Source organism: Vigna radiata, chromosome 2 (genome assembly GCF_000741045.1).
Source record: "Vigna radiata var. radiata cultivar VC1973A chromosome 2, Vradiata_ver6, whole genome shotgun sequence".
NCBI lineage: Eukaryota > Viridiplantae > Streptophyta > Magnoliopsida > Fabales > Fabaceae > Vigna > Vigna radiata.
This window is the reverse complement of record NC_028352.1, coordinates 5,923,203-5,937,979: the sequence shown is the minus strand read 5'-3', so window position 1 is coordinate 5,937,979 and position 14,777 is coordinate 5,923,203. Positions and strand designations below refer to the sequence as shown.

At 29.6% G+C, this 14,777-nt stretch overlaps 1 protein-coding gene across 1 annotated transcript; it reads right to left on the bottom strand.

Moving 5' to 3' along the window:
- Positions 1-1,836: 1,836 nt before the first annotated feature.
- On the bottom strand, positions 1,837-4,948 carry LOC106775932 (protein indeterminate-domain 9). The gene is made up of 3 exons (XM_014663191.2): positions 4,305-4,948; positions 3,783-4,182; positions 1,837-3,488 (listed from the first exon to the last, which is right to left on the bottom strand). The coding sequence occupies exons 1-3, from the start codon at positions 4,453-4,455 to the stop codon at positions 2,393-2,395; spliced, it is 1,647 nt and encodes a 548-aa protein (XP_014518677.1). The 5' UTR covers positions 4,456-4,948; the 3' UTR covers positions 1,837-2,392.
- Between the last annotated feature and the right edge of the window lie 9,829 nt (positions 4,949-14,777).

Here is a 14,777-nt window from a genome sequence, read left to right as displayed (position 1 = left end):
GATGTGTATTCTTATGTTCTTTTTCTTATTCCTACATCTCCTATCTAATCATTATCAGTATATCCAACAAGTTTAACTACTGTTATTATATCATAAAAAAATTATATCTTTGATGTATCATAAACTTCCTTTAAACCTTGTAAACACATACATTGCTCTTCCATGAATCTTTTAAATAATCTTACTTCAAATACAATATATGACATTGTTGTTGTCAAATATATATTAAACTTCTGATCAAACTTTTATAACAAGTTGCATCTACTATCTTGTTATCAATTTTTTTTTTCAATTGATGTGAAGACTAACTTTAAATTTTTTATTTTATATTTTTTCATAATACTCACTAACATATATATTTTTTTCTGTGATATGAATTGATGGATGACATCAATTAATGCATAAAAAAATATGAAAATTTGTCATTATTATTGTCACTAAATATATACGAGTGTCTTTATTTTATTTTTTTTCGTTTTTCTTTTCATTTCATCAAATCTATCCTTTACATTTTTTAAAATACAAAATTTCTCAAATTCTATGAACCAAATTAAACAGTAATATATCATGTTTTCAATAACTAATAATATCATATTCAGTAAAGAAAATGTTTTTTATTAGTCACCAAAAAAACAATCAAACTAGCACCCCTCGATCATCCAACCATAGCCATATATGAGAAGATTTCATTAATAGAGTTCATCATGGTCATTATTAGGACTATGATATAGTGTAACTTTTAATACTACGATATTATATTAATAACTGAATATATCTAATTCAGTTTTATAAAAATTGATTTATAAAATAAGATTTACATTTTATTTATATATTATCATATGATTTGCTCATATACTTTTTAGTGAAATTTTAAACAAACTATCTTGCAAAAATTAAATATAAAATTAAATACTTATAAATAGTTTAACAGGATCTCAACAATAATGACTCGATAACTTCGATGAATTGGACTATGTAAAGTCTTAATGACTTATATTATTAATAAATATTTTATGTTTAATTTAATATTATATTGGTTAATAAGACAAAATTTATACTCTATTTATATGTTATAATTTAATAATATCCCTAATTAATATGAAGTTTTCAATAATGATTCTCATGAAGAGATTAACAAACATTGTTAAAGAAGTGAAAACATGAAAGAAAAAAAACAATTGTTTCATCATAATGCAAAGCACATAAAATCGACAATGAATTATACATCACGCAAAGTATAAAATACAATAATTATATATATATATATATATATATATATATATATATATATATATATATATATATTAGTAACCAAACCAAATGTTTTTATTATTAACATCAATTAGAATGGTAACTGATATAATTATTATTTTTTTAAAATAACAAAGCTATCACTGCATTTTTCTAAATCGTAATTATTCGTAAATTACGTAATATGCGCGTTGGTAAAAACTTATTTTCACACTAGTGTTTGTTGCCCATAAAATAACAGCTATTTAATTAGTTCAAATTATTTTTTACACAAAACTAAAATTGTGTCAAGGCATTTTATGCACAAAACTGCTATATGATATGTCATAAAGTGGAGCTTAATATGTGTGTATATATATATATATATAATTTACATGAAACTAGTGTCAATTTATGATAACAGTGACAGTGTAAAGCTACCACAATATGTTCTATGTAATTTTTAATTCTTTAATCTATACTACTCATTATTCTTCATTGGAGTGCATGCTAAAAGCTGAAACAACTCATGGCATGCAGATTGTTTACATATGGTAAACGACATAGCTTATGAAATTATGAAAGCATATTTAAAATGAGTANAAAAAAAAAAAAAAAAAGTGTTTGTTTACCTCAATGAAAAGCATTTCACGCCCTGCACAGTTAAAAGGCCACTGAAAAAGAAAGAAAAACTAGGTCACAGACACCAGGTAAAAGGTACGACAATGTAAAGTTGTATCAACCTTACACGTCAGAGAAAAGTCTGGTTGAATTGGTAAGAGAAAAGACAGTGTTTCTGCTTCATCCATGGACATGCATGGCCATGGAGGGAGGGTAGGACCTTCCATAACGGAGAATCAAATCACCCTCTGAGTTTTGGACTCATCTCATAGATATTCACGTTCATATGAATATATCTATCACTTTTGTCCCGTCTCACATGCATTGGCCCCCACCTCCCTCACGAGACCCTCCTTTCATATCGAATATATTATATCACACGTGAAATCACTTGCTTAATTTCTCCATTGGTAATGTTGTTCAGTTTATGTGCTCCAACTAGTAACAGTAGCTAGCTATATATATCACTATCACACAACTTCATCAGCTTCTTTAGCTCTAAGCTATGTTTCTTTAAAATGGAAGTTTCAAAGTTGAGACTCTAGACATAGTGTCCACCGTACTGGCTCTGCAGGTTCATGCCTGAGCCTGACCCCATTGCATTAAATTCAACAAGATCTTGCTCGAAAAAAGGTCTCCTTATTGATTCAATGTTGTTATCTCCGACACCCAAAAAATCTCGGGTTAAACCGAGTTGATTTTTGCCGTGTGAGCTTATGGAGTGTAATTGTTTTCCCATAATTGATGCTGCTGTTGTCTCTTCATCCACCGGCATCACCATGTGCTCCAAACCCTTGGTGCCATTCACAACCAAAAACGAGTTGTTTGAGTCACCATTCAATAAATACCCACCACCACCACCTCCAAGGTTGGTGCACCCTTCCACACTCACCAACTCGTCCAGCTTCTGAACCTCAACAACAACGTTGTTCACAACATTGTTGTGGTTTCCGTTCCTATTGCTGCCCGTGGAGCAAAACGCGTTGTCGTTCACCCTAGTAGATCCCATTTGAACAGTTTTCTGCAACACTGTGGTGGCTGACATGTAGTGAGGTGGGTTCTGATTACTACTCAAGTACAAGTTCGAGCTTGCGCTATGCGACAACTCTCCTTTGTTTTCTTCTTGTTCCTGCTTCAGTCCATGTGGCGGCAGCACAGACAGGTTGGCACCTCCAAATGACGCATCTGGGTAACGGTAATTCACAAACTGTGGCCCAAACATGTCCATCGTTTGCACCACATCAGGCACGGGGTTTGGCCCCGAAGAACTGAAATCACTTGGTTTGGTTTGGAAGTTAATAAGGGGGTGGTGAAGTACTTGTGAATTCGCCTGCTGATCTAGCCAGAGTGGTAACCTTATCTTTTGCTGCTGCAGCAGCTGCTGCTGTTGTTGCTGTTGATGATGATGATGATGATGGTTTGCCTCAGCATAATTCACCAACGATTCTGATGTTCCTGAACCACCGAATTGATCTGAGTGAAACCCTGAAAAAATCTGAGGGATCCTCGAAGCTGGAGCATTGGTCAAATGATTATCATTTCTCAAGTTGCTTAAAGCTGCCGGAACTGTTGTTATCCTCACACTTTCTTCAGCCAAAGCGTCGCAGAAGGCTCTATGCGTTATGAAGCTGTCCTTCCTGATTTGTTAGAATATGCACAAAAACATCAATTAAGAACCCTCATTTATTATTCCAAACAAATATTCCTTCATCAGTTACTACTGCTACTGCATATACATATATATATATATATATTATATATGGCGTCTGTTTCCATGGTCATCTTATCTGGCATCCATTTGATGTAATGAATTAACTGAATATTAAATTGCAACTGTATGTAACTATGTCTATGGATGAACTAAAGGAACAAATTAATGAGGAGAGGATGAGGCATTAAATAGTATTAATTATTTCTGTGGAAATGCTAACCTGGAGAAAAGTGTGCCACAGTCACATTTGTACTCTCTAGTCCCACAAATCTTGCTATGGGCCTTCCAATCAGATTGAACAGCATATTTCTTGGAGCACTTGTCACACTTCCACTTCTTCTCCCCATGCTTTCTGCTATAGTGTTTCTTTATGCCAGTCAAGTCTCCCAAGGCTCTTGAGGGATCGTGATGCACACAACTCTTCTCAGGGCACACATACACCTTCTTCCTCACTTGATCTTTGTTTGTTCTCTGCTTCAGCTTCCACGGGAGGTTGTGGCCGCGTCTATGGAGCTGCAAATTCTGGTCTCTCTGAAAACCCTTGCTGCAAATTTCACATATGAAACGGTTGGTGGCCATGAGGGACTTAGGTGACAGAGCCACCACTTCTGCATCTGGATCTGCTTATGCACAATTCATATTACTTATAACTATATATTAATTAATGTAAAGTAGTTGGAAATGATAAAGAAATAAAAGAGATTGAGAGATAAGAAGTGGATTAACAGTCATAATCACTTGCCTGGTGTTCCGGGTAGACTTCTCCTTCTCTTAGCTGGATTTGAACTAGGATTAGGATTGTTATTATTAGGGTTTGAGCTGGGGGGTTGAACATGAACCAAGGAGTCTCTGACGGTGTTGGGAGGAACAGAAAAGGATTCTTCAGACATCATTTTTTGAAGTGAAGAAAAATTGTGTGTCCTAAACTAGCTACCTATGGGAAATTCCAAAAGCACTAGTAGTTTGAGGAAGGTACTGCCAAAACAAACATAAAACCAAAAAGCAGCTTGTTGCTACCAGCTACCAGTGCTCATGCTGGGAAAAGATAACATAATATGCAGACATGATGAAAGGAAAACTTCATAGATACAATTGATCATTTTCACTGAATTGATTTTGTGGTTTGAGACACAGAAAAAGAAAAGGAATATACGTGTGTGAAGAAATTGAAATTGGCTTTTCATGTGAATCGCGCTGAAAGGAAAGTCATAGTTGTGAAACAAGAGTTAAATGAAGAGAGAAGAGAATAATGGTTTATAGAATCTTTCTCCCTTGGTCTCTCTTTCTTTCTCTCCTTATCTAACACGGCTGTTTCTGAGATGAGGGTCAGACAGCCATAGACTCTGTGGACCACTTTCTCTCTCTCTTTCTCTCCTTCTCTCCATCTCTCTGTCTTTCTCACTCTATATATACTAAGTAGTGGTATAAATCCACCCAATCAAGAAACAGTTTCAACTAAGCTTGTTACAGTTACCAAATGTGTGTTCACAACCTTAGAATTGGGTTAAAAACGTTAGTTTATTTCAATCGAATTACTTTGATTGTAAAAAGCTAAGATTAATCATGGAAAGTAAAATTTATAAACCATGAATTTTGTAAACAGAAGGTGAAATATAAAAAAGGAAGAACTATGGTTAAAACTGGATGACTTAGTTTCTGAACAGAAGCTGATTGCACTAGTAGGTTTTGAAATAGAATGAATAATATTCTGCAACAAGAAGATAATGTGTAACTTTCAATGCGTCATTGTTTGATGACGGAGCATTCCTTTATTTTACTACTACCTAGTACTATTACTAGATAATAAATTTTAGGGAAGGAAGAAAAAAAGGGGACAAGAAAAACGCGAGTTTGGCTGGTTGGGAAATAGTAGCAGTATGATTGAAAAGAGAAAGAAAAGGGAAAAAGAGTGAACTTTACAGCCAGGTATGAAAATGATTATGCCATAATTGTATTAGGACCGTAATCTCACAAAAAGTTAGAGAGAGAAAGAGGGTGGTGCCGTCCGTGAGGCCTCACTGGTTGGGAGTAGGGGCCCACCAAATGACTGTCAGAATGACTGTGAGAGAGTGAGAGAGTGAGAGAGAGAGTTTCAAGAACAAACACAAGAAATGACTGCTACTGGTTCATGTGTCCACCCACCCATCATCACTCACACAAAAAAAATTCAATTTTGAAGTCAGTTTTTTCTCAAATTACAAAACAATAACCATTTTTATTACCCAAGTTAGAGAGTAATCACATCAGAAATTACAAAATTCAAACTTTTCTTGTATAAACATAGAAAGAAAAAGAAAGGGAAAAATTCTGAGTGAGTGAGTGAGTACAGTGTGTGCAGTGCAGCACATTTTTCCAGAAATTCGCCGCAGTGGGCCATCTCTGATCTCTTCGGAACAGTGACAACTGTGCTCCATTGCCAACACTCCTCGTGAAATTCTCGTACCATAATCATTCAAATGTTACTTTTAATGGAACTGGCTTCAAATAAATTTTCCCAATCATTCAAATTCATTATGCCTAATAATAAATTTATGCAACCATTGGGTCAATCAAAAAAGCTTCATTACGTGTTTGCATCACCAACACTCGCTTTGTTTATTGAAAGTGAGTGAGTTGAGATTTGTAGAAAATGAAGAGTGAATCGAAGAGCAGTGTTTGGTGTGGTGCATTGATGTACTTTGTCTGTGAGTCACACTGGTTCTCCCCACAACCCTGATTGATTGACTGAAGAGTCAAATGTGACAATTGGCAACATCATGGAAGAAACAAGTAAAAAACACGGTTTTCCACTGAGTTGACTCGGTCATGCATCCGCATCTGCCCCCGCAAATGTCGTACCTTTCGTCCTTCCCTCACATTCATCTAGTTTCATTCCCAACTTTGCTTTGCCTATTTTAAAACCATAACTGTCTATGTTACAACTTTTGGGGAACTCCTCACATGCTTCCTATTTTTATTTTTCAATCCTTAATTATTTTTAATTACTAATATACTAAAATACTAAAATAAAATTTATAATTATTTGTATATTTTCTATCGAATGAATTATTAGTGTTAAATATTTTTTGACATGAAAGGAAAACGATATTTTAACACATTTTTTGACATCATTTTGACACTACATACGTATTAAAATGTGATTGGACGAAGAAGGTTTCAAAATAACTCTGAAGGTTAGATGAAGAAGGAATATTCATTTTTAAATAACAGCACTACTTGAAAAGGTAGGCAATTGAAGTAAGAATGTGTCTGGTCTTAATAATTGTATGAGTATGCATTGTGTTGACCAGAAGTGTAATTATTATGAATGCAAATAATTGAGTGGAGAAATTTTATAGCAAACCCTTTCATAATTTAAGCAACTATTCATGGTTTGACTTGTATTTAATGATTTAACGTCAATTTTCTTCATATTTAAATTCTCAAGGTACGTCTGTTTCTTACATTAGAAACAAAGGCAAAGAAAAAGGAAGAATATGGGAATGGGAAAATGTCCCTCGTTTTATGCCTCGACATGACATAATTGTTTCAAATCGCAACTTTTCAAAAATAAATTAAGTTGATATTAGGTATGGATTTCGTAGTGAACAGTTTATTTTCAAAGAATTAAAAAGAGTTAGAAGTTAAAACTCAATTATTTTTCTCACCAAAGATGTAACAACAACCAACTTTTTACATAACTTATAACAAACATATGACAAGTGACACACATGTTTCACATGTATGATGTTTACTACAGATATACCTTTTTAGTTTTCACAGGATGATTTGTACTAATTAAGTAAAGGAGGTACACTTCCAAAAGTAGTTTTTTCTCGTCTCAAATATGTTCTCCAAAACCCTAACCAATGATTTACAATTTCAAGTAAAAAATTTCCAATAAATTTATGAAGCCTATACCTTATACCTCATAAATCAAGCCATATTTAAGACATGTTTTGGTTATTACAGAATTTGTGCATGTTGTGTGGTATCAATTGCCGCTAGAGTTTCCTCATTTGATATAGAGTCACTTAATGTTATTGTGTCATGGTGACACTCATTTCATGAAACATATTTATCATTATTTTTATAGTCTTCTTCATCTAAATTATATCTAAAGGTGGAAGAGGAGGTTTAAGCATCATATTCATTCATAAAAATAATAAGAAGAACTTTCTATATAGTTTTTCCAACCAACTTTTTTATACAAGCTAAAACAAATAACACAACATAATAAGCACTCATACAAATAACAAACTTGTCTATTGAAGTTTAACTATAATACAAAAAAAAATGTAATAGCTCTTTCTACACACGATATACTTCAAATATAACACATAACATTCATGAATATTTGATTAGTAAATAACTATAAAATCTCAAAAATAGGTTTTCTATTTATAAAATATAAGTATATAGAATAAATGTGCCCCCTAATTTTCTATATATTATAGTAAGATGAAACATTATATTATTACCCATGAGAAAATCTGCCACCTATATTGATTATCTTATTAATGGAGGGAAGGAATACCGCAATGATTATTTTTTACAATGGAATTCTACAATTGAAACATATTAATACAAAGTAAAAAATGAAAAGTTTTTAGCATCAATTATGAATGAAAACAAAAAGTCAAAAAAAAATTGAAGAACTAAACCAAAAATGAAAAATAAAAAAATTTGGCTTTTGGCCTTTGGTTTTGCTCAAAATTAAGGCCATATATCTTTTTTTAATTATAATAATTATTTCATTTTAAGGTTTTTGACATTGGTTTTTATTAGAACTGAGATAAAAATCATTTTTTTTAGAACGGAACTCTAAAGTTGTTTATATTTTAAAAATATTTTTTTAAATGATATTTGACTTCAGTTGTGACTTGAACTAAAGTTAAATGTTGTTTCAATTTTAACTATAACTGGAATCTAATGTTTGACATTTTTTTAAAATATTTTTCTTGTTTATATTCCATCCTGTATATATAACTTGCACAAAATCATAACAAAAACAAAATATGATATCTAAAACAAAAATAAAATAAAGCTAAAATCTAGGTCGATGTAAATATAGTAAATACTTATAAATTATAATATTCTTATAACAATTAAATATTATTATACATTTTTATTATATATTTTACACAAGCATTTTTCAAAATAATAAAATAGATTTATCTAAGAATTAATATAAAACTTTTTAATTTTTACACAAAAGACAATTATTTTAATTAATATATAAAAAAAATAGAGAAACTAGTATCATAAGGCATACAATACATAAAAATAAACTAGTATTTAACAATAACAATAATAATAAAAAAAAAAGTATGAGTCGTACAAGAATCTTTATCCACTTCTACAACTAAAATATTCATCTAAGTGATTTGGAAGTTAGCAATATTCCTTGATATATATTTTCATTAATGACTTAAATATCAATATATATTATTGCACTTATTTTGTTTTAATTAGATTAATTACAACTTATTACTATTTACTATTTTTTTCTCTACCCATACATATCAACAAGTTAAGTCTATTAAATTATAATTATAACTATCAAAGCCATTCAAACAGTATAAACAAATAATAACATTGTCCTTTTTTTAGTAATCCGCCCAGTAAAATTAGACACATAATTCAAACCCCAAGCGCAGTTAATATTATTTGATACTGACGTAATGAAATCTCAATCCATTAAACAAAATTGTTAAAGATTCGGTATTACTTTAACATCATTGGTAAGTTTTTGTTTTTTTTTTTAAATTATTAGTATAAAATTCATATTTAATAGACTTTGTATACCGATTATAATTCACATTTTATAGAAAAAAAATATGGTGATATAACTATAAATATTGTAAGACTTTTTATACCAGTTAAAATTAAAATCGATATAAAAAATGAGTATAATGATATTTTTTTGTAATAAATAAAAAAAATTTATATCAATTTTAGTTATAATTGATATAAAAATTAAATGTAGTAACATGTTTTTAAATAAAAAGAATAATTGTTTTCTATCGGTTTTAATTATAAGTGGTATATAAAATTACAGTCACATTTTTGTAGTAAACTACATTAAAATTTGGTTTAATACCACTTTTGGTCCCTAGTTTGGGAAGGTCTGTTCAATATGGTCTTACCTTTTTTAATTGATTCCACCTTTTAAAAAAAACTGTTCAATTGAGTCCTTTTTGTTCATAGTGGTCTCATATTCAAGTTTAAATTGTTTATTATAGTCCTTCTTGTATACGATGATGACATGATTTTTCACATAGCATTATGTCAAGACTGTTAAAATAACATTTGGATAGGTGAATGCATGAAAGAACTTATTGACGTCGTAACCAGCACCGTTAAAAAATTGACGTCGTAACAAAAAATGAGTCAATTGAACGGTTTTTCCAAAAAGTAGATCAATTGTTACTAAAAAAGAAAAATAAGACCATATTGAACAAAACCTCCCAAACTAGGGACCAAAAACCTTAAAATTTCCAAGGCAACACCAAATGTTCTCTCAATCTCCAAAATCGCAAGGAGACCTTCAAATGTGTTCACCAACACTGTAGAAGCGTTATGGAAAACAAAGCTTCAACCATGGTTTCTTTCTTGATATAATTAGTATACTCATCCAAGTTAACTCTACGTATTTCTACATATCTTTAATATTTTAGAAATTTTATTCTATTTTTTACATGTTTTATCTTTTATACTTTTACAAAACGAAATTTAATTATAAATTTAAAAATATTTATAATTATTTTATTTCTAATAGTCTTTTAATTAGCACATAAACTAACATCGACCACGAATTTAAATCTAGAATGATATAATACAAAGATATATTAAAATTGGAATTAGCTACTTTAATTAATTAGCATGAATGGTGTAGGATATAGGCATCTACCACTTAATTTTTCACCAATTAACAGACCTTTTAAAAACTTCCGTGCACGTAGGTCTGATTTGAAAGAAAATAATTATCTATATGAATAATTATTCAAATCTTTGACTTAGGTTAAAGCTATGGGCTAAAATATTCCCTTCCCACAGAAATTAAAGATCTCTCTTATATAATTAAATAGACATATATTTTATTTCAATTCATGGCGATAAAATAATTCATTAAGAGAGCCAAACGTTGGAATAGCCAAAACAAACAATGTAGTGTTTAATGTAAATACTACTTAATGATCATTGCAGTTTTACCTTCTGTTCTTTGAATTGCTTCATATTTTAATTTTTAATAAATATTGGTTATTTTTTAATTTTCTAAATAAATTATATTAATATTTGTCATATTTGTAGTGAATAAAAATAAAAGATTTACTAAGAAAAGTTATATAAAATTATTTTAACAAATAACATATTTTCTCTATATATGTGAAAATGTAAAACTAAAAATTAGTGTTTGACATTATTATATTTGTTTTGATTAAATATTTTGTTTCTTAAATTTTATAGTAAAAATTTAAATTAATTTTTCTTCAAAATTTTAGATCACTTTAGTATTATATTCTAGTTAATTTTATTTTAAACGCATTTCTCAAATAATATTAAAATAAAAATATGTCTAATAGTATAATAATATAATAATAAAACGTGTTTATAAATAAATTTAACAAAATTTCATTAAGAAAATAAAATCTAAATATTTTTTTAAGATAAAATACAGATCAAAATTTTGAAAAAAAAAATAATTCTAATTTTTAATATTTTTATTCTTACCTTGTTTTCAAAATAATAATAATTTTTTATCTAGATAAAAATGGCACACTTAGAAAAGAAGTAACATTATTTAAGTAAAATTGTTTAAAAAATAGTATATATGTGGTTATTAAGCTGAGATGAGATAGTAGTTGCTAGAAGACATTGTTTTACTTTAGAATTATTCTTAATAAAATCATTGGATTTCTCTTGTATAAAGATAATGGCTATGTATCAATGTTATTTATTTTTATGTTGCTCTTTTTAATTATATAAAACACCCCTTATATTCCTTTTCCACGGTGATATTATTAAATTTATAAAGACGTGTTTTTCAAAATTTCTTCTGTGAATATATATTTAATTTCTCATCCTAATTATTTCTGGAACCATGAACCACTTCATTACACAATTTAGGTTAAATTGATTAAAGGAAAATAAACTGGATTCATGAAAAATTAATAAAATAAAATAAAATAAATGGGTCAATATTTTCTCTTATATTATTGAAAACGAATAAAATGTGTCTATATCTATAACACTGGAATCAATATCTATTAAAAAAGATATCGAGAAGAACACTCTGGGACTTAACTCTCACAATTAACGGGGCCAAGAATTTTTTTTTTTACCAAAAACATAAAATAAGAAAAAAATATCATAAGCCTACACGAGAAAGATATAAATAACTGAACAAATTGGTAAGATTAAAAACAATTTTAAATTTCAAATTATATTTAAAATTGTATTTTAGATTACATTCAGAAAACAATTTGAAAAGCTTAGAAATTAAAATCAACGAAGTTTCATTGTATTTTGAAAACATAAAAAATGTATTTCGGAACAAAATTTTCATGATGTATATAATATTTTTAGAAGATTTTTCCAAACTCTTTATAGATAAAATATGTTCATAAAAAAAATTCAAATCACATTAAACATATTTTGAAAAAATCTTTTCGAAATTAATTTTTTTTTCTCAGTATTTTCTCTCTTCTTCTGAAAATAGGGGTCATGAGTATACTTGGAGGTGCAATTAGTAATTATAGAATTACAATTTAAAATTTAAGGGGATGCAGGCCCAGTACCCAATACCCAATCTGACCCAAAAAGCAATACTCTATCACCCACCATCTTCTTCCTTTCCAAGTCTATTTCTCTGCAATACCTGTTATCTGGCCGGAGTCATAGAACAAAATCTCTTTTGCTTTAATTCGTGCTGCCTCGCCGGAGAAGTGAAGAAAAGTTCCGAGTATAATTGGAATCGCTGCCGCGTACACGGTGGACCACCCCGATTTCGCCGTAAATCAAGGAATCGCGTCGCGGACTTTAATAAGTAAGCTTAGAAACACTATATAAATAGAATTGGTTAGCTTGAAATTGAACATTTCTGTATTATATCGTAGTCTTGTATTTAAGTTTCATTCTCTTTACTGCTGTTATTTATCGAAATTATTATTATCATTCCTGCTATTTAGTCATTATCCATTTCCACTTTCTCTCTCATATACACGCAGCACCATTAAACAACATCCACCACATCTTCAGCTTCTCAACCACTCCTTCGCTGACACCTCTTCTGCCTGCGTCAGCGCTTCAAGACATCAGCGCATCACTTTTCCTTCGCAGCCCGACTCATCATCATCACTTTCATTTTTCTCGCGTCTTCGTTCCTCTGCTAGGGTTTCCCATTCCAGCGCCTTTCTCTTTCACAGATTTACCTATAACAAGATATTCATCTTTCAGTGTGTAACATCATCCATAATTAAAAAAAAAAAAAATATCAAAAGTTTAATAAAAAAACATTTAAATAATCATTAAACAATAAAAATTCATATAAAAATTCATAAAATAATAACAAGTTTAACTAGAAATCCAAAACATATTTTGAAATTCATTAAAGGTTACTATTTGCGTATTTAATGGTTTGATCTTCCATGCAACACCTCTCACTGCTACCACAGGACCACTGAACCACCTAAAGCAGCTTTGCTCTAACCAAAATGAATTATTACTTCTCCCTAACATTTTTGGACTACAACAAAGCTTCATTGTATTTTAAAGGTTTAATGTATATTTTGATATCTTGGTTTAGTCAAAGTATTTAAAGTGGTCTTACCTTTTTATAGTTGTCCCATATTTTGTAAAAACCGTTAAAGTTGGTTCTTTTTGCTTGAAGTCAATTGACTTGACAATGTGTGTGAAAATGTTAAAAATTGAAGTGATTGGATAAAAGGAAAGGGTTAGGGTATGTGCAAGTTCTTCCTTGAAGTGAGCAAAGTGATTGCATCATTTTTTGGGTTTCCTTTTCTTGTGTTTCAGATCTTCCAAAGTTTAGGGATTTCAGATTAGCATTTGAATCAGGGTTGATTTTGCGTTTAGGGAATCTTTTCTTTGTTTGCGAGTTGAGTTTCCTTTTCTTAGGTTGATTTCATGTTTTGTGTTTTGGTGTTTATGATCTCGCAATTTAGGATTTGTGGTTGAATTGGATTTTTGAGGTTTCTACTTTTGTGTTCTTGATTTTTTTTTCTGCTGGTTTGGTATTACAATTTAACGCTAGGGTTTGAATTAGGATTCTACTAGTTCATCTCACGAACCTAATTTGAAGACCAACTTCAGCATATTCTTCAACTCCAAATCACGAATTGATTCTAACTTAAATATAATTTCATTTTGTTATAACTTTTCCATGTCATTAACTTTCATTTTTAAAATTTACACCTCAACTGACCTCAACGAATTGGGTAGGGAAACAAATTGTACTGTTAGTGTTTTTAACACCATAAGCAAAAAGGACTAAGAATCATTTTTAAACCTAACAAACTGAAAAATAGGTATTAAACCTTATTTATTTTTATCTTTTTCCTTTATAATTTTCTCTTTTATATATCTTTTGTTTTGCAATTTTATAATATGAAAATGAAGTTTGCATAAATGTTTAAACCAAATTATAAAATTAATAATTATATTTACATAATGGTTTAATACAAAAAAAAATAATATTTACCTAAGTATTTAAACTAAACTCGTGGGTAAGGAAAAGTCCAAAATAGAAAATACATCAAAACTATATTGTTATTAAAAAAAATATTAAGTAATAAGACACTGGAAATATTTTTATGATTTTATAATTTTCTTTTCCTTTATTTAAAATAATATTTAAGAAAAACTATTGAAAGCTCTAAAACTATTTTTTTTTTGTACTTTTGTAATTTTATTATTTATTTTTTATATATTTTATACCTTTTTTATTTTTGTCTTTTATTTTTTATGATTTTTACTGTTTAGCAAATAAAACAAGGGTGTTTCATCCTCCACCTCCAAGCTTTCATTCTGCACCTCCAAAAATTACCATTTTAACCTTAATTAATATTATTTTAATATTTTCTCTTTCTTTATAAAGTGATTCTGCACCCCTCTAACTTTTTCTCTTTCTTATTAAAGTCAACCTACACCCTTCTAATTTTTTTTCTCTTTTATTAAAGTCATCCTACATCATTTTAATAGATTTTAAAATCTATAC

Bases quoted from the DNA above. Each gene is read 5' to 3' on its own strand.
- LOC106775932 (XM_014663191.2), bottom strand. From the start codon at position 4,455: ATGATGTCTGAAGAATCCTTTTCTGTTCCTCCCAACACCGTCAGAGAC. The intron at 4,183-4,304 runs GCAAGTGATTAT...GTGCATAAGCAG, and splicing joins AAGTCTACCCGGAACACCAG to ATCCAGATGCAGAAGTGGTG. The intron at 3,489-3,782 runs GTTAGCATTTCC...CTAACAAATCAG, and splicing joins TGTGGCACACTTTTCTCCAG to GAAGGACAGCTTCATAACGC.